Below are 22,259 nucleotides of genomic sequence, written 5' to 3'. Positions count from 1 at the left end.
TCCCAAAAAGCATTAATAAATAGCTTTTAAAAAGTTCTTAAATAGTTTACTAAAGTGCATTGAGTGGTAACTTAAACTCAGTCCTAACCCCGGCACTTTAACATGTCTTGCCCCTGATGGTTGAATTGTAGAGCCGAATGACGTTGGGGAGTAATGATCTCTTCATCCTGTCTGAGGAGCATTGCATTGACAGCAACCTGCCGCTGAAGCTGCTTCTCTGTCTCTGGATGGTGCTGTGCAGAGGATGTTCAGGGTTTCCCATGATTGACCGTAGCCTACTCAGCGCCCTCCGCTCTGCCACCGATGTCATACTCTCCAGTTCTGTGCCCACGACAGAGCCCGCCTTCCTTACCAGCTTATTAAGACGTGAGGCATCCCTCTTCTTAATGCTGCCTCCCCAGCATGCCACCACAAAGAAGAGGGCGCTCTCCACAACTGACCGATAGAACATCTTCAGCATCTCACTACAAACATTGAATGACGCCAGCCTTCTGAGGAAGTACAGTCGACTCTGTGCTTTCCTGCACAGGGCATCTGTGTTGGCAGTCCAGTCCAGCTTCTCATCTAACTGCACTCCCAGATACTTGTAGGTCTTAACCTGCTCCATACATTCTCCATTAATGATCACTGGCTCCATATGAGGCCTAGGTCTCCTAAAGTCCACCACCATCTCCTTGGTCTTGGTGATATTGAGACGCAGGTAGTTTGAGTTGCACCATATCACAAAGTCCTGTATCAGTTTCCTATACTCTTCCTCCTGACCATTCCTGACACACCCCACTATGGCCGTGTCATCAGCAAACTAATGCACATGGCAGGACTCCGAGTTATATTGGAAGTCTGTTGTATATCTAAAAATCAAATAAGTAGCGCAAAAAGAGAGCATAATTTATGAGTTCATTTTCCATTCAGAAATCTGATGGGGAGGGGAAGAATCTGTTCCTGAAACATTGATTGTTTATCTTCAGGCTGTTGTACCTCCTCCCGAATGGTGGCAGTGAGAAAACTTTACCATGTAGCTCTGCACCCACTGCCTAAAAACATGACTTATTTCTAAAGCTTTCTGTCTCTATTTCTGTGCAGGTGTTGAAGTTTCGTCAAACAATGGAAGTGACTTAATGGACAGTCTTAGCCCGTCGCCTCAGACTGAGATCAGTTCTCTAGAACTGCCTCCCAAGAGGATAGTTGATCCTGTCCAGGTGAACAGCCTTGAGATCAAACCAAGCGTGGCTGCCTTCCAGCTGGAGCTGAACTCGACTGATATCAAGACTAATGGCACCTCATCCAGCCAGGAGCTCAACGGACCAAACCATGGACAACCAATACAGTCCAGCATCCTGCTACCTTCTCCCGTGAAGGAACCACCACCGCTCGCTGCCAAACCCAAACTGTAAGTCCACCAGTTCGTTCATGTGCCATCTTTGGAATAGGTATCCTGGTGAGATGATTTACATGTTTATCTGTGCTATGATAAAACTACGCAATGTACAAACACAGTTCTGTTCTACATATTCTGAAGCTCTGGACACTATTCTAAAGGGATTCACAAGATGAGTATCCATCTAGAACAGGGGTGGGCAAACTTTTTGACTTGTGGGCCACAAAGGGTTCTAAAATTTGACAGGAGCAGATGGACGGAGTGTTTTGGTAATACACCTCATAAGAGAAAATAAAATATCATGGGATATGTAGAAAACATGTGCTTTAATTTCAATTGAAAATGAACAAATGCATTACAACAAAATATCTGTCTTTGAAGTCCCATGGTATTTAGCTATTTATTGAAATGACTTTTAAAACACTGAAAATTAAATGAATAAAATACAGCTTTTTTTAATAGTTACAGTTATTATCTTAAAGCACTGAAAATTCTGTTATCCTTCAAGATATTATCATCATCACTCTCCTCCTGACTGTCTTTATTTCAAAGACGGTAGGAGATGCAGGTCTACTTGTCCTGCTCCTTCTTATTCAATTATCCCCTGTGCCAAAACTCAACAACAACCAGCACAAGGACAGAACAGTGACAGCGCGCCAGTATGTGGAGCACATTATTTGATCTGGAGCGCATTTTTTTATTTTGAGAACGTACGTGCACCTGTGCATTACTCATGTCCATCACTTAACAGAAATGACATGTAACATGTAAGGCTTATTGAAAAAAATATTTTCAAATGCATTTTTTGCATAACACAACGAAGAAACTTATTTTTAATTTCAGTGGGAACAGTGTTGTTGGTCTCCCTTTTTAGCCAGCGCATCAAAGTCTGGATTTCGTTTTGTTGTGGCGATTCTCAGGATGGGTCTGAGGTGTTGGTCAGTTAACTTGGATCTGTGGCTGGCTTTGTTGATGTTCATGACGCTGAACGCCTGTTCACACAAATAAGTCGAGCCGAACAAAGAGTAAAGCGCAAATGTGGAATAATACGCTGCACCTCAACAAAGGTCAATGTATAAAGAGTGCGTCATCTATTGGGAAAACGCCAGAATTGCGGGGAAAAAACGTTAACAAGTTTTATTAATATAATTTCATCAAGTTCTGCGGGCCAGATTAAAAAGCTTAACGGGCCGCATATGGCCCCCGGGCCGTAGTTTGCCCATGCCTGATCTAGAAGGATGGACACAGCCTGGGGTTCTTGTGTGCACAACCTATAGCAAAGATTTAAATGTAATGATCATATCCATGCTGACATATAATAGTGATATATACTGGTGAACATCCATCTGACAGCTCCTGCAGCCAAGCTGGTGCCAAACGTATTGCTTCATTAGCTTTCCTTTGGACTACACCAGTGAGGCCAAGAGGGGGATCTTGATGACTGAGCATCTCAGTATCTCCGTACCTTCCACCCAGGCTTCTGATGATCATCATCATCACCCATTGTCCTTCGAGACAGATGGATGCCAACCAACAACCGGAAATGCCTGTGATATAAAATTGGGTGCCTGTGTGAGCTCTGAGGAGCATGCAAAGAGTCGTTGTGGAGCTATAGACAAGCTATGTGAATGGGCAAGGTCATAGTAGATGGAAAAAAGTTGAAAAATCTGAAGATATTGATTGCAAACTAAAGATTTATTTTAAAATGATGAGATATGGCAAGGTGTTGGTCTTCAGAAGGATCTAGATGCCCCTGGAGATGAATCACTAAAAGTCACTGAATACACTTAATGAAGTGTTAGATAGATTTCTGTCTATCAAAGGACATGAAGGAGAATGGGATTAGAGCAGAAACTTGATGTTGAGAGTGCAGCTGAACTGTACAGATATTGAATGACGGAACAGGTCTGACGGGCCAATTGGGACTTAAATGTTCATATTTTCTATGACTCTTAGAAGTCAAAAATGTATTTTAGTCTTGTCCATGAGATCTTTTGTTCACATTTTTATTTGCCAAGCCCATGAACCTCATTATGAGCTTGCACTTCATTGCCTACCTGCACTGCTCTTTCTCCATAGTTGTTGCATTTTATTCTGCATTCTGTCACTGTTTTACCTTGTTCTACCACAGCGCACTGTGGAATTAATTGATCTGTATTGAACAGTAACTGTACTTCACTGTACCTTGGTACAGGAGACAGAAATAAACCAATTCTAATCTCAGTTCTAAGGGCTGATATTGAGGGATTGCCTCAGAAGGAAACAAATTCAAATTGATCTGTTTCCTCCTGATTTTTGAAAGACGTACAGGTTGGTAGGTTAATTGGTCATATGAGTATAATTGAAAGGTGTGGGCTCGCTGGGCCAGAAGGACTTGTCACTGTGCCATATCTCTAAATGAAAATTAAAACTAAACAGTATTGCAATCTGTTAACATTTTATTTGTCTTGCATCACAAACTGTATTCAGTCCAACAGGGACCACAAGCAAAGAAACTGTTGTAATGAACATCATACATGCTTGTAGACACAAGTTTCTGCAGATGCTGAAAATCTAGAGCAACACACACACAAAATGCTGGAGGAACTCAGCAGATCAGGCAGCATCACTGGAAAGAAATAAACAGTCGATGTTTCAGGCCAAGACCCTTCATGAGGGCTAGAAAGGAAGGGAGATTAAAGGGTAATTCTGGCTTCTTTCCCCATCCTTTCCAGTCCTGATGAAGGGTCTTGGCCTGAAACGTTGACTATTTTTTCCTTTCCGAGATGCTGCCTGACCTGCTGAGTTCCTCCAGCATTTTGCGTGTGTTGTACATGCTTGTATTCAGTTTTATCTGAAGCTTAATTCATAACTGATGAAGATGCTTGTTAAAGCAAAAAGGATATTAACCCTAATGTCTCAAGGTTTTCAGACCTGGGACTAAACATCACGCCATCTTAAATGTTCTTCCCCCGGCACTTAATCTGATTAACTGTTCTAGTTAGTTACCCCCACCCCATCTATTTCATCATCACTGCACTGCGCAGTAAACACTTTATAGCATTTTTACAATGCTGTTTACATGGTAAATGCATACTGGTATTTATGCATTTATGCACGTTTTATTACATATCCATTCTTTAACCTCTATTTTTATATCATTCTTTATTTTTTGAAATTGTTGTAAATTGTTATATTGTTCTATGTTCCACCCGGACCAACACACCACAGCACATTCCTAATAAATGTAAATGTAAATTGCCCCTTGACCATTGACCCTTGATCTGTAATCTGTGATGCTTGGTCAGAATCAGAGTCAGAATCAGGTTTAAATATCACTGGCATATACCATGAAATATTATGATATTATATTATAAATTATAATTTGCAGTAACAGTACATTGTAAAACACAATTATTAAAAAACCTATAAATTATAACAAGAACTAAAAACTCTTAAGTCAAGCAAAATGTGAGCAAAAAAAAAAGTAAGGTAGTGTACGTTCATTGTACGTTCATGGTTCATTGTCCATTCAGAAATCTGATGGTGGAGGAGAAGAAGCTGTACCTGAAACATTGAGTGTGTGTCTTCAGACTCCTGTGCCTCCTCTCTGATGGTAACAATGAGAAGAGAGCATGTCCTGGGTGTTGTCTTGATCCTTGAACTTTAAAATGCTGCACAGCTATGGTTTGGGATGAAAGCCTCTTGCTTCTCTTCACTAGCTCCCAAATGCAGTGGAAGTGTCAGTGAGTAGACAGATGTTTTGCTGATTGCTGGCACGAGTCAGTTCAGAGCAGCGTAAACATGTGCTCAATGCAAATCTGCAAACTCAAAACCAGATGTGCAATTTAGGAACAAGAGATTAATTAAGAAAATCTCAAGATTCAGTTCAGTGCAGAGCTGTTTGCAAAATTTAGAAGTGTGGTATCAATGATGGGTTTTTTTATCAGGAAGAGCCCTTTCATTGGAACCAGGCAACAGGCGGGACTTCCCAGTGAACAAACGTTTTAATTCTGATTCCCATTCCTATTCCGAAGTGTCAATCCCCGGCTTCTTGTGTTAAAATGAGGCCACTCTGAGCGTTGAGAAGCAATGCCTCATATTCCATCTGGGTAGCTCTGAATAGATGGCATGAATATTGATTTCTCCTTCCAGTAAACCAATTCTCCCCCCCCCCCCCCAATCTCCTCCATTCCCCACTCTGACCTTTTGCTTCTTTTCACTGCCTATCACCTTCGCTTGGGTCCCCCTCCTCCTTCCCTTTCTCCTATAGTCCACTCTCCTCACCTATCAGATTCTTTCTTCTCCAGCCCTTGACCTTTCCCACCCACTTGGCTTCACTTATCATATTCCAGCTCGCCTGTTTTCTCTCCCTCCACCTTTTAAATTCTGGCATCTTCCCACTTCCTTCTCAATCCTGAAGAAGGGTCTCGGCCTGAAACATGGGCAGTTTATTCTTTTCCATAAATGCTGCATGACCTGTTCAATTCCTCCAGCATTTTGTGTGTGTTGCTTTGGATTTCCAGTATTTGCAAACATTCTATTGTATGTGATTGACCATAAGTGTCTGTTTCAGCTTGGGACAAATGTATAGTCTGGCTCAAAACTGTGCTTATATCAGGCTGATTTGCCTAGTATTACTGTGTGTGCTTTCTGTTCTTAAACAATAGCAACAAGCGTCAAAAGTATTGAAGTAAAAACACAGGAACCTAGAATAACTTGTCTACTTTTCATTTAGTGAGGTGCTCACATATGACATGGTGGCATAATGATCTATGCTATTCACAACTTCTTACATAAAACACATAATGAATTATGTAAAATAAAGAATGCTTAATCAAACAATATATTTACAATATTACTCAAGTATTACTGAAATATTAAATACACAACAGCAAGTATTCGTCCTCCCGTCCTCCCTTTATACACCCAGCTATTGCTGAGTCATCAGAGAATTTCTGCAGATGACATGACTCAGTGTTGTATCTAAAGTCCAAGACCATTTGATGTCTCCATGCCTGTATTCGCTGGTATTCAGAAAAATGAGGGGGGGGGGGGGGTCTCATTGAATGTTGAAAGGCCTAGATAGAGTAGATGTGGAGAGGATGTTTCCTATAGTGGGGGAGTCTAGGACCAGAGGACACAGATAGAGTGGATGTGGAGAGGATGCTTCCTGTGGTCTAAGTCCTGAGGACACAGCTTCAGAATAAAACAATGTCCCTTTAGAACAGAGATGAGGAGGAATTTGTTTAGCCAGAGAGTGGTGGATCTGTGGAATTTGTTGTCACAGGCAGCTGTGGAAACCACTTCATTAGGTATACTTAAGACAGAGGTTGATAGATTCTTTATAGGTCAAGGCATGAAGAGATATGGGGAGAAGGCAAGAGATTGGGTCTGAGAGGGAAATGGATCAGCCATGATGAAATGGCAGAGCAGAGTCGATGGTCTAATTTTGTGGTTGTATGGTCTAATTTTGTGGTCGATGGTCTAATTTTGTGGTTGTAGGGTCTGCATTAAGGATGAGTTTCATTCTCAAGCTGTAACAGTAAGATTTGCTCTTTGCAGTGATCTCGAGATCCATTTATCATTTCCAATAGCTAACCTGTTCATCATTATCAATAGAGGTGTGAGATGCTCAGTAGCATACTGGTTAGCCTAACACTTTACAACACTAGCGATCAGTGATTGAGGTTCATTTCCTGCTGCTGTCTGTACATTCTAAACATGACCATGTGGGTTTCCTCCAGGTGCTCTGGTTTCCCCCCACATTCCAAAGTCGTACAGGTTAGGATTAGGGTGTGTAAATTAGTAAGCAAGCGTGCTATGTTGGTGCTGGAAACATAGTGACACTTGCAGGATGCCCCCAGCACCTCCACAGATCGTGTTGGTCATTGACACAAACAATGCATTCCAATGACGGGCTGATGAAGAGAAGAGATAAGATGGGAGCCAGAATAAGGAATGGAAAAAGAGAGAAGGGGAGAGGGGAGAATTTACCAGAAGTTAGAGAAGTTGATGTTCATGTTGTCAGATTGCAAGCTACACAGACAGAATATGAAGTGTTGCTTCTCCAACCCAAGAGATGTCCCATCATGGCAGTCAAGGAGTCAGGGGAATGGGTCTTCCCCTGCAGATGATCCCCCTCTGGATCTCGTCCTCCTTCCCTTTCTCCCATTGTCCATTCTCTTCTCCTATAAAATCCCTTCTTCAGCCCTTTATCTTTTCCAACTATCATGCCCCACCTTCTCCTCCACCTATCCACCTTCTCTGTCACCTGGCTTTATCTATCACCTACTAGCTTGTCCTCTTTCCCCTACCCCACCCTCCTTATTCTGGCTTCGTCCCCTTCCTTTCCAGTCCTGATAAAGGATCTGGGTCCAAAACGTTGACTGTTTATTCCTCTCCATAGATGCTGTCTGACCTGCTCAGTTCCTCCAGCATTTTTTATGTGTTGTCTGAATTATAGTTACAATTAATCTATTACACGAGGAAGATAACACTGGACTTGAACCTTTTTGGTCAAGATCTTGTTGCAATGCAATTAATGATTGGTTACTCTGAAGAGTAGCAAACGATCTTGTTAAATAACAGGACCTGCTCAAGGGATCTAGTGCCCTACTCGTGTTCCTTTCTCACATTCTCTGTTAGCAGGGAGTTACCTCTCCTCACTGTCTGATATGTCTCTTATTTCCAGCCTCATTCATCAGCATGGATCGCATTCAGTTAGGCTGTCTTGCCAGGAAGCCTGACGTTTAGAATCAGGATCAAAATCAGATTGTTATCATTGACATACATCATGAAATTTGTTGTTTTGCAGTAGCAGTACATTTAAAAATTATGTTTTATCATTTTATATAAATATATATATATGTAAATCAATATGTAAGTTATAGTAAGTATATTAAAATTAAATAAAATGTGCTAAAAGAGAGCAAAATAGTGTTCATGGACCATTCAGAAGTTAATTTATTTTATTTTTATTTAGAGATACAGTGTGGAATAGGCCCCTCTAGCCCAATGAGCCATATTGCCCAGCAACCTCCGATTTAACCCCAGCCTAATCACAGGACAATTTACAATGACCAATTAACCTACTGACTGGTATGTCTTTGGAATGTGGGAGGAAACCCACACGCTCTCGGGAAGGATGTCCAAACTCATTAAAGAGAGCATCAGAATTGAACCCCAAGCTGAAATGGTATTGCGCTAACCACTCTGCCCCCAATCTCGTAGTGGAAGGGAAAAGCTGTGCCTAAGATGCTGCGTGTGTGTCTCCCTGATGGTAGTAATGAGAACAGGACTTGTCTTAGGTGTGGCGGGGGGGTGGGGGAGGAGAGATGGATTTAAAGATGGATGTTGCTGCCTTCAGTCCTTGATGGCGAGAAGGCTAGTGCCCATGATGGAGTCAGCTGAATTTGCAACCCTCTGCAGCCTTCTTCAATCATGAACGGTGGCCCTCCATACCAGATAGTGATGCAACCAGTCAGAATGCACTCCATGGTACATCTGTAGAGATCTGCTAGAGTCTTTGGTGACATACCAAATCTCCTCAAACTAGTAATGAAATACAGTCGCTAGTCTATTTACTCTTCCTTATACACAATCAACGTCATTTTGAGTGAAAGGATTTAAGAAACCTCCAAGGAACTTCTCAAGAGTTGTTAGTTTATAGCCTGCCTATACAATTTAGCCCAGCTGGAATAAACCATTATTGCAATTAATCTTTGCTGTCCCTGAGATATTTTGGCTTCATTCTTCTGCTCCACTTTATCAGTGTTGCTCAGTGTGTTACAGTGATCCAATGCGGCACAATATAGCTCGAAAATAAAAAGCGGGAAATACCCTGAAGGTCAGGCAGTTAATGTTCCAAGTTAAAGTCCTTTCATCAGATGTATTGCTCAATGGTAAAAAGATTGTTCTGTGTAGTATTTGGTGTGTCTTGTGTCACAGTCTCATCCTGCTCCTATATTCTTATGTTGTGATTAGATTAGGGAAAGGTCGAATAGGTTAGGACATTATTTGGAACATAGGAGAATGAGAGGAAACTTGATAAAGGTATAAAACATTATGAGAGGTTAGAAGGTAAATACATGCTTTTTCCATTGAGTTTGAGTGAGACTAGAACTAGAGGTCATGGGTTAAGGGTGAAAGGTGAAACATTAAGGAGAGCTCCTTCACTCAGAAGGTGGTGAGAGTGAGCTGCCAGCAGAAGTGGTGAATACAGGTTTGATTTCAACACAAGAGAAATTTAGATAAGTTCATGGATGGGAGGGATTTAGATGGTTATGGTCCAAGTGCAGTTCAATGAAACTAGGCAGAATAATAGTTTGGCATTGATTAGAATGGGCAAAGAGCCTGTTTCTGTGCTGTAGTGTTCTATAATTCTGTATTGTTACGGAGAGTGGTGGGGTCTGGAATTCACTACCTGAGAGGGATGTAAAAAGGGCTCGGTGGTTTTGATAGTGGTATATTATTGTCACATCTAGAATGCAGGAGAATAAGGGGAGACTTGACAAGTTTACAGAATTATGAGGGGTGTCGATTGGGTAAATGCAGGCAGGCTTTTTACACTGAGGTCAAGTGAGACTACAACTAGAGGTCATGGGTTAAGGGTGAAAGGTGAAAAGTTTAAGGGGAACATGAGGGCAAATTTCTTCACTCAGATAGTGGTGAGAGTGTGGAACGAGCTGCCAGTGTAAGTGGAGGATGCAGGTTGAAGTTCAACATTGAAAAGAAGTTTGAATAGGTACATGGATGGCTATAGTCCAGAGCAGGTCTATGGGAGTAGGCAGAATAATGGTTTGGCACAGACTAGTGAAGCTGAAGGACCTGTTTCTGTGCTGCAGTGTTCTATGACTATGTACTGAAAAACTTAGTTTTGCAAGGCAGTACAAGGGCAAGTAGAATCAAGTGTTACAGTTATGGTAAAAGTTCAGTACAAAAAACAATAAGGTGCAAGGGCTATGAGGAGGTAGATCGTAAGGTTTCTCCGAGGATCGTCAGCTTGTTGTGGTGGGGAGCCTTGTGAGTTCCTGAGATCCCAACATCTGTCTGGCATTTAGCTCCTGGTGGGGTCACCCCATGGTGGGAGGGTCAAGGGGAGGTTCCAGACAAAGAGCGATCCAACCAAGAGCTCAACGGTAGAGCTGGTAGAAGATGATGTTACGTCACAACGGCAGAGAAGGCAGAGAACAGTCCCCAGTCGTCTTGCATTCCTCACGCCACTGGACCCTGACCCCAATCTGTCAAGGACAATGTGGTTGCCTGTGCTTCTCCTCTCCATGTTGAACAAAGCAACACACAGGCATTCTCCATTAAAGGAATAACCCCTTAAAAGAATATCCACTCGAGTGATTTCACTATTAATAGTTTGTAAGATTGAGTCCATCTTTAAGGTACAAGAGGTCCATACAAAAATCATGTAACAGTAGGATAGAAGCTGTTAATGTTCCTAAGCTTTTGTATCTTTTCCCTTGTGGTGGGGTGGAGGGGGGATAAAGAAGAATGACCGGGGTGGGCGGGATCTTTGACTATGTTGGCCGCTTTTCAAAGTCAGTGAGAAGTGCAGACAGAGCCCATAGAGAGCTGCTTGAATATGTGAAGAACTTTGACCTGCTCTTGGAAGGTATGATGGGAATAGGAACCCTTTTACAACTGGCACTGGACACACTTGTCCATCTCATCCTCCTTGGCACATTTTTTATGTGTCCCACCCAACCTGCACCCCGTTCCCTCAGCCTCACTGACCAGCCAGCTGGACACTGTGTTTTCCAGATACACTCCGGCAAGCTGCGAGCACTGCGTCCAAAGGGTGATTTTGATTGACGATATACTGGAGGCTGTTGGCAGATCAGTGCTCCCTCACCAAAGGATCAGTTTACAAATTAGCTATACAAAGTTAAACTGTAATAAATGGACAAGAGAGACCATGAGCATACTTTGAATCTAGGCTCACATAAAAAAGATCTTAAAATTTTAAAACCCAGGTTTGGATATAAATACCTGAAACCTGGGCTGATCTATGCATGCTTTAAAGATTGTAAAGAAATGTCTTAAAACTAGACACACTTAAAAAGATCTTAACATTTTAAAGCCCAGGCTTTATATAAATACCTTAAATCTAGGCTGATTTGTGCATGCTATAAACCTAGGCCATATGATAAAAACATTACAAACAGTATTTTCTGTATCTTAAGAAATGTTGTGTGCTTGCCTGACTGCTGAGGCCTGCATTCAAGGTACACAGTTTGATCATACCAAATGTGTACAGTTCATAGAATTTGTTCCACCAGTCTCTTACCCCATCGGACATCCTTCACTCCCCTCTCTCTCTCTATCTCTCTCTCTCTCCCCCCCCCACTCTCTCTCCATCCCTCTTTCCATCGCTCTCTCCCTTCCTTTCTCTATCCCTCGCTCTATTCATCTCTCCTCTCACTTTCTCTCTCTCTGTATACATATATATGTGTGTGTGTGTGTATCTATGTATCACTCTATCTCTCTCTATTTTCCCTAGTCATTCCCCCTTGTTCAACTCTCCCCAATTTTCCCCCTGCTCTCTCTTTCTGCCCCTCTCTTTCTCTCTCCCTCACCCCTCTCTCTTTTTCTCTCTACACACAAAGTACACCCTGACCATTTCTTCTCTCTCACCCATGCACCACTCTACCTCTCTCTGCTACACCCCATTCCATGTTCTTCATTTATGTCAGTGTAGTTCACTGTGTCTGGATGAAGGGAACTATATACAAACCATTAGTACACAGTCACGCACAAGCACTCAGACACTGTCACGCAGGCATTTGTTTAATTCTGGTTGTAAGTGGGATGTGCCAGCGCTGTGATTTTCCTGGCTGCAAGCCACATCTGGTTTTCTGAGCAAGAAAATCCGAAATCTGAGTTACCACAAGTTGAAGTTTATTAGTGTGGACACCTTCCTGAGATATTGCGTCTTATAGATGTCCTCAATGTGGGCAGAGCTGTACCTGTGATGGATCTAGCTAAGTCCGACATTTTCTGTAGCCCCTTGAGAAACACACAGAAAACGCTGGAGGAATTCAGCAAACCAGGCAGTGTCTATGGAGGGAATATACAGTACTGTATAAAACTCTTTAGACTCATATATATAGCGAGGATGTCAAAGACTCCTGCACAGTACTGTGTTTGTCGACATGGAGCGGAGAGCGAGTTTGTTAATCTGGCAGGAGCAAAGGCTATTGGGAATGAGGAGGGTGAAGCACAACGGGAGGGGTGTGGGCAGAGGAGTGCCAGGGTGGGAGGTGGCATGGGTTGGACACACCCAGCCCTGAGACACCAGGCAAGGTCATTTGATTCCAAACAATTGGTTTATTGATCATTTATTGGTATATTGATAAACTGGACTGGTCAAAGAACACTGAGGCTGTCTACAAGAAGGGGCAGAGCCGTCTCTACTTCCTGAGGAGACTGAGGTCCTTTAATATCTGCCGGACGATGCTGAGGATGTTCTACAAGGCTGTGGTGGCCAGTGCTATCATGTTTGCTGTTGTGTGCTGGGGCAGCAGACTGAGGGTAGCAGACACCAACAGAATCAAAAAACTTATTCGTAAGGTAACACGAGTGAATCTGCAGATGCTGGAAATAAATACAAAACACAAAATGCTGGCAGAACTCAGCAGGCCAGACAGCATCTATGGGAGGAGGTAGTGACGATGTTTCGGCCCGAAACATCCACTCCATGTCTCCCATCCACTCCATAATGTACTGGTTAGGCACAGGAGTACGTTCAGCCAGAGTCTCATTCCACCGAGATGTAACACTGAGCGTCATAGGAAGTCATTCCTACCTGCGGCCATCAAACTTTACAACTCCTCCCTCGGAGTGTCAGACACCCCTGTGCCAATAGGCTGGTCCTGGACTTATTTCCATTTGGCATGATTAACTTATTATTTAATTATTTATAGTTTTATATTGCTATATTTCTTCACTATTCTTGGTTGGTGCAGCTGTAACGAAACCCAATTTCCCTCGGGATCGATAAAGTATGTCTCTCTGTATTACAGAATGTCTCTCTGGGCTTCCTGCTCCCACCCCTCTCCCTTCCCGTTTTCCCAACCATGATTACCCTCTTCCCACTCTCAGTCCAAATAGAGACTCATATCTGAATCAAGTTTATCATCGCTCACATATGTCATGACTTCTTTGTGTGGCAGCAGTACAGTGCAATACATAAAATTACTACAGTATCATACAAAAGTTTTAGGCACCCTAGCTATACATAAGTGCCTAAGGTTTTTGCAGTATTGTACAGTTGACGTTTTGAGCCAAGACCTTTCATCAGGATTTCATGGAGTTCTTCCAGCATTTTGTAATTTCCTGTCCATATATGCTGTTTGACCCGCTGAGGTCCTCCTGCACTTTGTGCATGTTCAAGGTTTCCAGCATTTGAAGAATCTCTTGTGTATAAACACCTTGAACTTCTTGCAACAGTAACATTGTACATTACAAATATAAATTACATAAACTTACATTAACATAAATTATAAATAGGTATACATAATTTAAATGACAAAATAAACAAAAATGACATAACATTAGACCACCTTCAGGGAAATACAGTCCAACATAGAATTAGGGTTTCTCAGTTCAGGTCAAGAACTCAATGCAGTGGGGGAAAAAGCTATTGTTCAAAGTTTAAAGTACATTTATTATCAAAGTATGTATACTTTATACAACTTATAGGGTTCATCTCCTTACATGCAGCCTCAAAATAAAGAAAAACAACAGAGCTTATTACAAAAAAGAACTTTAAACACCCAGCATGCAGGTAGAAAGGCAAATCTTGCAAATAATAGAGGTAAACAGCTACCATTCAGAACTGAAGTTCGGGAAAGTGAGTCCGCAGCCTCAAAGTCAGTCGTCATGGCAGCCAATCCAGGAGGCCTTTAGTTACAGACCACAGCCTTAGTTCAGTGCAGAGATGAGTAAATCTCACAGGGCAGTGAGCTGAACCGGCCCGTCCCTGGCCTCTTCCCCAACACCTTGACCTTTTAAATCCGGCCCAGCACTTAAATCATCCAAGCCTTGGGTCATTCCTCACTCTGAGACCCAGACCCTGCCGCTTCAATACGCTCTCAGACTTGAACTCCACCACCTCGATTCAGCCCATACCCAAACCTTCCTGATTTGGCCCGGTGCAAAAACCAGCTCAGTCCAAGCATGTACTGGGGGCAGCCGGCAAGTGTCACGATGCTTCCAGTATCAACAACTTGCTAACCCTTCCTAATCCATACAACTTTGGAGCAGCCAGAACACTGAAAGAGACCATTTCAGCCCATTGCACATGATCGTCCCATCAATGCCTTTCCTCAGAGTTCAATACGTAACTCTCTCTTACATTTGCATCAGAACCCCTTTGATTGTGACTCACCCACACTCTAGGGGAAATTTACAGTGGCCTATTCACACCTTTCAGATGTGGGAGGAAATCAGAGCGCCTGGAAGAAATCCACAGGTTACAGGGAGACCGTGCAGACTCCACACGGACAGTGCCTGTGGTCAGATCGGACCTAGGTTGCTGGAACTGTGAAGCAGCAACACAAACATTCCTTTAATGTTTCTTCATCTCCAGGTTCTCTTTCATCAGAGCAAATATCGCATTGGCTTTTACATGTGGCACGGCAACATAGCTGTACAGCACCAGCGATGTCCGATCGGGGTTCAGTTCCCGCCTCCGCCTGCAAGGAGTTTGTACGTTGCCCTGTGACCTCATGGGTTCCCTGCAGATGCTCCGCTTTCCTCCCACATTCCAAAGGTGTACAGGTTAGGGTTAGTGAGTTGTGGGCATGCTGTGGTGGCACTGGAAGTACGCCCAACACATCTTCAGACTGTGTTGCTCACTGATACAAATGGCACACTTCACTGTAAGTTACTACTGTTACGAACCCCATAACTGGGTCGCTTACCAGCAAAGATAGAGAGGTCCATTGAAGTCTGATGGTACTATTTTTAACAGTATTTATTAGTAAAAATACACAAAAATAATGTCAATGCAAACATACAGATAATATACGTTGTCAATACTAAATCTAAAAGTGCGGGTATAATAATAATCAATAAGAAATAAGCTCTATCGTTGTCTAGGGGATAATGTATTGTCCGATGGAAATATAAAAGTCACTCAGTTCATTCAGGCTGCAGCCTTTGGTTGGAGTCAAGAGAGAGATTCTTAGAAACTTGCCAGCTTTTCCTTTTTTAGGATTTCAATCCTTCGAGAGTTCCGTTGGTGTGGCTGGTCCTTTAGCTAAAGCCGTTCTTCCGTGGCGAGCCCGCCAATTCCCAGGCAAGGGAAAAGGGCGCACGTGAGCCCCCCACCGGCTGTCGCTATTATACGCTGTCACGGGATTTCTAGCGTTTCTCCTGGTGCATCTAAAGGGGTGTTCCCCCAGACCCTCTTTTATCCTTACTCACGGGGTCTCAGATGTCAATCAGGTTGGGATGATGCAATCCCTCAACCAGCCCACTCTGGTCATCCCCTGAGGTGCTTCAATGAATAGTACAGTACTCAATACACAATTTCGTCTCCAAGAGACAACGACCGTTATCCGTGGCTTTGTCTTGCTGAGGCCAGGACACATTCCAAAACCTTGAGGATTCTCTCTAATTTCCTGGGTCCCAGACCCGAATTAATAGCGATCTTGCGATTCTCAAAAAGGAGGGGATGACTTTGTACCCTTCGGCCCCTCAGAGTTGTGGCACATTCATAACACTACCAAGGCGGGATATGAGGTGTTTCTCCAACCAGTGTTTGGACTTATCATGGCAATGGATGCAAGAGTACAAGTTAGTTATTAATTATAAAATATTATAGAATGGATAAATGGTGAGGCCAAGATTGACATGCCATGATCTATATTTGACCCCAGACCCATGAATGTGGTTGATTCTGAACTGTTCCCTTAATTCAGCACAAAAAGGGGTAAACAATAAATTCTGGTAATTCCAATAATAGTGCCATCCTTAAGTCAGTTTGAAAAGAAGGAAGAATTAGAATCAGAATTAGGTTTATTATCACTGCTTATTGATTTATTATTATTATTATTATTTATTTTTGTACTTGCACTGTTTGTTGTCTTTTACACATTGATTACACAGAATAAGTCCAAGATGGTGCCATCTTACATTGATTCTGTTCTGGTTATTTGTTGAGTATGCCCGCAAGAAAATAAATCTCAGTGATGTATATGGTGGCATATACAATAGGGTACTATGCAAAGGTCTTAGGTGTACGCACAAGCGCATGTGCACACACACACACACACACACACACACACACCTATATATATGTAAATCTGATAGGAACAAAGGATAGGAATGGCAAGGATGGAGTGCCATGGAAGGGGTGTGGAACAGGTGGCAGAGAAGGAGTTCCAGAGGTCTGGCGTGGTGCAGGTGTAGACACACCCAGCTCTGAGACACCAGCCATGGTTATTTGATTCCGAACAATTGGTTTATTGATCATTACAGAATGTCTCTCTGATGTTTCCTGCTCCCTCCTCGCTCCCCTCCCCTTTTCTCAATCAAGGTTCCGCTCTCCCTGCTCCCCTTCCCACTTCCAGTCCACGATAGAGACCCATAATCAGAATCAGGTTTATCATCACTCATGTGTCATGAAATTTGATTTTTTCTGCACCAACAGTACAGTGCAATACATAAAATCACTACAGTGCTGTGGAAAGGTCTTAGCCACCCTAGCTATAGGGGTGTGTGGGTGTGTGTGTGTGTGTGTGTGTGTGTACGCCTGAGATTTTTGCACAGTAATGTATATACTTTGAACTTTGACATATATCGTAAAATTTGTTGTTTTGTGGCAGCAGTAGAGTGCAAGACACAAGAAGTACTGTAAACTACAATAAAAATATTACAATATTAAAAAATAGTACAAAAAGCGGAAGTGATTATAAGTTTGTGGACCATTCAAAAATCTGAAGGCAAAGGAGAAAAGGCTGTCCCTAAAATGTTGAGTGTGGTTCTTCAGGCTCTTGCAACTCCTCCCTGATGATAGTAATGAGAACAATGCATACCCTGGATGGTGAAGGTCCTTAATGCCTTCTGAAGGTGCCCTCATTGTTGGGGAGGGTTGTGTGCGTGATGTGTCTGGCTGAGTCTACAATTCTGTGAAGCCTCCTACGACCCTACACATTGGAACCTCTGAACCAGCTGCTGATACAGTCAGGATGCTCTCCGTTGTACTTGTATAGACATTTGCTAGTCTTTGGTGGCATACCAAATCACTTCAAACCTCTAATGGAGAATAGCCGTTGGCATGCCTTCTTCATGATTTGATTGGTGGGTAATGATGCAGAAATACAAAACATGTACACTCAATGGCCACTTTATTAGGTACACCTGTACACCTGCTCATTAATGCACATATCTAATCAGGCAATCATGAGGCAGCAACTCAATGCATAAAAGCATGCAGACATGGTCAAGAGGTTCAGTGGTTGTTCAGACCAAACATCAGAATGAGGAAGTAATGTGATCTAAGTGGCTTTAACCACGGCATGATTGTTGGTGCCAGACGGGGTGGTTTGAGTATCTCAGAAACTGCTGATCTCCTGGGATTTACACACACAGCAGTCTCTCAGTTTTCCAGAGAATGATGCAAAAAATATCCAGACATGTCCTGTCAGGATGGTTTTTGCACATGTCAGGTCTGTGGTGAAAATGTCTTGTTAATGAGAGAGGTCAGAGGAGAACGACCAAACTAGATCAAGCTGACAGGAAGGCAATAGTAACTCAAATAACCATGGTTCACAAAAGTGGTGTGCAGAAGAGCATCTCTAAATGTACAACATGTCAAACCTTGAAGTGGATGGGCTACAGCTGCAGAAGATCACAAATATACAAGAGATATCTAATAAAGTGGCCACTGAGTGCATGTTCCTTTAATAATTGCAACACAGATTTCCAGTACGTATATCGTCAAGTATACAAGGAAGCTTTATCTACAGATGGTGGGGAGTGTATCTTAAAATCTTCAAAACAAAAAGAAATGCATTAGCCAAATGTGTCTGAAAGATCCCATTACTGAACACATTTCATGAGGGTTAATAATCTATAAAACTGCTGGCTCCATAAATTTAGCACCTGGCTTCACTTGCCCTTTGAACTCACAGTCATCCATCACGTTTTCTGTTGGCTGTGCGATCTCAGTAGTCCATGTATAGAGAGCAGTGTGGCAAGATTGGTAGAGCCGCTGCTTCACAGATCGAGACCTGATTGAAATCCTGACCAGAAGTGCAGTCTTTGTGAAGATTGCACATTCTCCCTATGACTCCCTGATTTTCTTCAGGTTTTCTCTCACAAAGAGTCACACAGCCTGGGTGGGCCCTTTGCCCAACTGGTCCAAGCTGACAAGATTCCCTTCAAGCTTGTCCTGTTTGCCCATGTTTGACCCATATCTCTCTAAACCAGGGGCTGCTAATCATTTTTATGTCATGGAACCCCTACAATTAACTAAGAGGTCTGTGGACCCCAGGTTGGAAACCCCTGCTCTAACTCTAAATGTTTCATCAGACCATCAGGTGGGGGGGGAGGTGTGTGTGTGTGTGTGTGTGTGTGTGTGTGTGTGTGTGTGTGTGTGTGTGTGTGTGTGTGTGTGTGTGTGTGTGCGTGTGTGTGCGTGTGTGTGCGTGTGTGTGCGTGTGTGTGTGTGTGTGTGTGAATGTATGCGGAGAATTAGAGTTGGTTTATCATAATCACATGGACCAATATACCGTGAAAAGCTTGTCGGGCATGCAGATACATGATTGAGAGTAACAGCTACAGAAAAAGTGCAGTGCAGGTAAACGATAAGTTGCAAGATCATCATGAGGTAGATTGTGAGGTCAAAAGTCCAACTTTTTATTATTTTAATAGTCTGATAACAGTCCTTGAGCCTGGTGGAACGTGTTTACAGACTTTTGCATCTTCTGCCTGACAGGAGAGGAGAGAAGAGAACACTGTCTCCTCCTGGATCATGGTTGCTTTCTGAGGTGGCTACATTACTCTCACTCACCAATGGACAGTGGTGAAAATCTACTGGGATTTCAATGTTTATAAGCAAGGCAGTGAACAAATTGAAAGAAAGCATAATTGACCAAATGTGGCAGAGCAAGATCCCACAAGACCAGTCGCTCCCGTGTAACACACACTAAATGCTGGGGGAGCTCAACAGGCCAGACACCACCTATGGAAGTGAATAAACAGTCAGTGTTCCTCCAACATTTTGTGTGTGTTATTTTGGATTGCCAGCATTTGCAGAATCTGTTGTGTTTATCAGTTGCACCCCTCCCGTTGAGTCTTCCTGACAGAAAACCAATGAAAACTGAGCAAATTGCTCCATTGTCCATTTATTTATTTACTTACTTACTTATTGAAATACAACACAGAATAAGTCCTTTTGGCCCTTCGAGCCACGCCACCCAGTGAACCCCCAATTTAATCTGAGCCTAATCACAGGACAATTTACAATGATAATTAACCTACAAACAGGTACGTCCTTGACATCGGGAGGAAACCGGAGCACCTGGAGGAAATCCACACGGTCACAGGAAAAAAGTACAACCTCCTCACAGGTAGCGGTGGGCAATGAGCCCAGGACGCCTGTATTGTAAAGCATTGTGCTAACCATTATGCTACCCTGCTGCTTCTCAGGACAATGAACTGAGACTGTTAACTTCTAGACTGTAAGAAAATTAGCCTGCATGTAAAGGAACACAAAGCCATGAAGGCTATGGACCTAATGCCTGTAAATGGGATAGTGTCAATTAGTACTGCAAATAACATGTACATGATGGGCCGAAGGGCCTGTTTCTGTGTGGTACAACCCTATGGCTCTATTACATAGTGCATTCCAACACTCTGCACCCTCTGAGAGAAATGTCATTAGTCCCACCTCCAGGCTGAACCCTCCAAGATCCCGTAAGGGATGGGAGCATCTGTTATTAATATTGATTCAGTGACAGGTATTGGGCGGAGCCTCGACATTGTGTAGGAAGTTAATACTTTGCCCTCCAAGAAATCCTGATGCTGTACCTGAGAGGAGGAACTGCTGGCAGTGTTGCCCTCCCTCAATACTCAACTGCAATAATAGAGTCAGGAGAGCTGCCGAAATAGCCTCATCCAGACTGGGCTCTGATCTAACATTCCCTGGCCAGGAATTAGTATCCGGAGATAGCCAACAGCATGCACCCAGTAACAGGGGATGAATGCAGTCTAGAACGCTCTGCCTGAGGAGTGTTGGAGGCAGATACTCCTTCAACATTGAAGAAGGGTCAAGGCAAGTACCTGAATCTCCAAGACATGGAAGGGAAAGGGGGATAGTATACAGTAGAGGGGCCAAATAGGCTGTGCAGTTCTATGACTCCATGCACAGTGGAGCCTGGCTGATAGTTGGAGCCTAGTGCCCCATCACACTGGGCTCTGATCATGGACTGAATGGACCGGCTGGGTGGGTCTTGTCTTCACAAATGTGTTTCTCCGAGTAACAGCAGTGTCCGCAAGCCTGGAGTCTGTGCTTTCTGCAGCAGGGTTGATGTATGGTAGAGAGCATTTGGACTGGTTGCTTCACAGCCTGGTATGAAGGCTCCAATGCACAGGATCACAAGAGACTGCAGATGATTGGAGACTCAGCTACTTCCATCCTGGGCACAACTCCACCTCCCCATCAAGGACATCTTCAATTGGTACTGCCTCAGGATGGCAGTATCCATAATCAAATTGCACTCCAACAGGACATGCTCTCTTCTCTTTATTACCTTCGGGGAGGAGATACAGGAATCCACACTTAATGATTCAGAAATTGTTCCTTCTCTGAACCCATGTCCGCCATGTTTGGCAGAACAACACCAAACACAACAAGTAACAAAACAAGTTGTTTTCTGATCTTGGCAATTTACTTGCAAACTTTTCGTCACGTTGTCAGTGCACTGTTGATTGTGGTGTGTCCTCTGAGCGCTTGGCCTTTGTAAATTTACCAATCAGCTAATTAGTGGCCATTATGGAATACCAATTGTGAACTAGGGAGGAAATCTCACTGCTGTTTGGTTGTGTGGTGAACTTCATGAGTTGTGGTCCCATTCCATTCTCTCTCCCTCTCTCCCTCTGCCTCTCCCTCTCTCTCGTCAAGTCACTTTTGTCCTTTCAACCATAACTGCTGGTACAGTACACAGTAAAAACAAAACAACGTTCCTCCAGGACCCTGGTGCTACCTGAAACAACACAAAACTACATTAGACCAGACCTACACAGGACCTCTCTCAGACCTCTTTCTTTCTCTCTCACTCTCTCTCTCTCTTTCTCTCTCTCTCTCTCGTTCACTCTCACTCTCTCTCTCACTCTGATTCTCTCTCACACACACACTCAGTCACTCACACTCTCTCTCACTCACTCTCTCACACAGTCGACCACATCAGGACAGGGTGTCTTTTGCCTCCAGTGAACTCAAACTTGCAGACATTGGGCCATTGACTTCCCCAGCAGACTCGCAGAGTTGGGACTCACCCATTAGGCCTCGAATTCTAGACCTCTGATAAAATTCGGGCTCCGATCTTCAGTATCAACCTCAGGACTCGCATCGTTATTTTATGTCCTTGCAGAACTGCTGCAAAAAAAAGCTAAATTTACATTATTTAAACCAGTGATAATAAATCCAATTCTGAATCTGTTTCTGACCACTTGTGTCATTCTTCAAGCAATCTGGGTGAAATATTGCTAAAATGGTTTAGCCATGATTTATTGCCAATACGCAAGGCTGATGCTGCATCCAAGAATAGTTCAACATGTAAACCTTCTGAGCTGCCAAATTCTTGCCAGACTGTTTAACACGGTCGGTTGCTAAAACAAGTCTAACATGCTGCGCGTTTCTCTGCAGGACTTTAAGCAC

General features: G+C 43.1%; 1 protein-coding gene and 1 long non-coding RNA gene across 5 annotated transcripts in view; one reads left to right on the top strand and one right to left on the bottom strand.

The window, feature by feature from the left end:
- palld (palladin, cytoskeletal associated protein) overlaps positions 1 to 22,259 on the top strand; it is a 343,659-nt gene that overhangs the window by 128,614 nt on the left and 192,786 nt on the right. For all 3 annotated transcript variants that reach the window (XM_059974111.1, XM_059974109.1, XM_059974110.1), the window contains exon 9: positions 1,084 to 1,390. In XM_059974111.1, coding sequence (XP_059830094.1) covers positions 1,084 to 1,390 — 307 coding nt within the window. The remainder of the gene's footprint in view (positions 1 to 1,083; positions 1,391 to 22,259) is intronic.
- Positions 4,152 to 22,138, bottom strand: LOC132396521 (uncharacterized). Of its 2 annotated transcripts, none has more exons than XR_009513002.1 (3): positions 21,878 to 22,138; positions 11,105 to 11,260; positions 4,152 to 5,185 (listed from the first exon to the last, which is right to left on the bottom strand). It is a non-coding gene; the product is annotated as an uncharacterized LOC132396521 (long non-coding RNA). The 2 variants fall into 2 exon arrangements; XR_009513003.1 differs by having other exon boundaries at positions 4,152 to 5,178.

The sequence above is a fragment of the Hypanus sabinus genome, chromosome 7 (genome assembly GCF_030144855.1).
Source record: "Hypanus sabinus isolate sHypSab1 chromosome 7, sHypSab1.hap1, whole genome shotgun sequence".
Classification (NCBI taxonomy): domain Eukaryota; kingdom Metazoa; phylum Chordata; class Chondrichthyes; order Myliobatiformes; family Dasyatidae; genus Hypanus; species Hypanus sabinus.
Note: the sequence above shows the minus strand (reverse complement) of the source record. Positions and strands in the feature narration are given on the sequence as shown.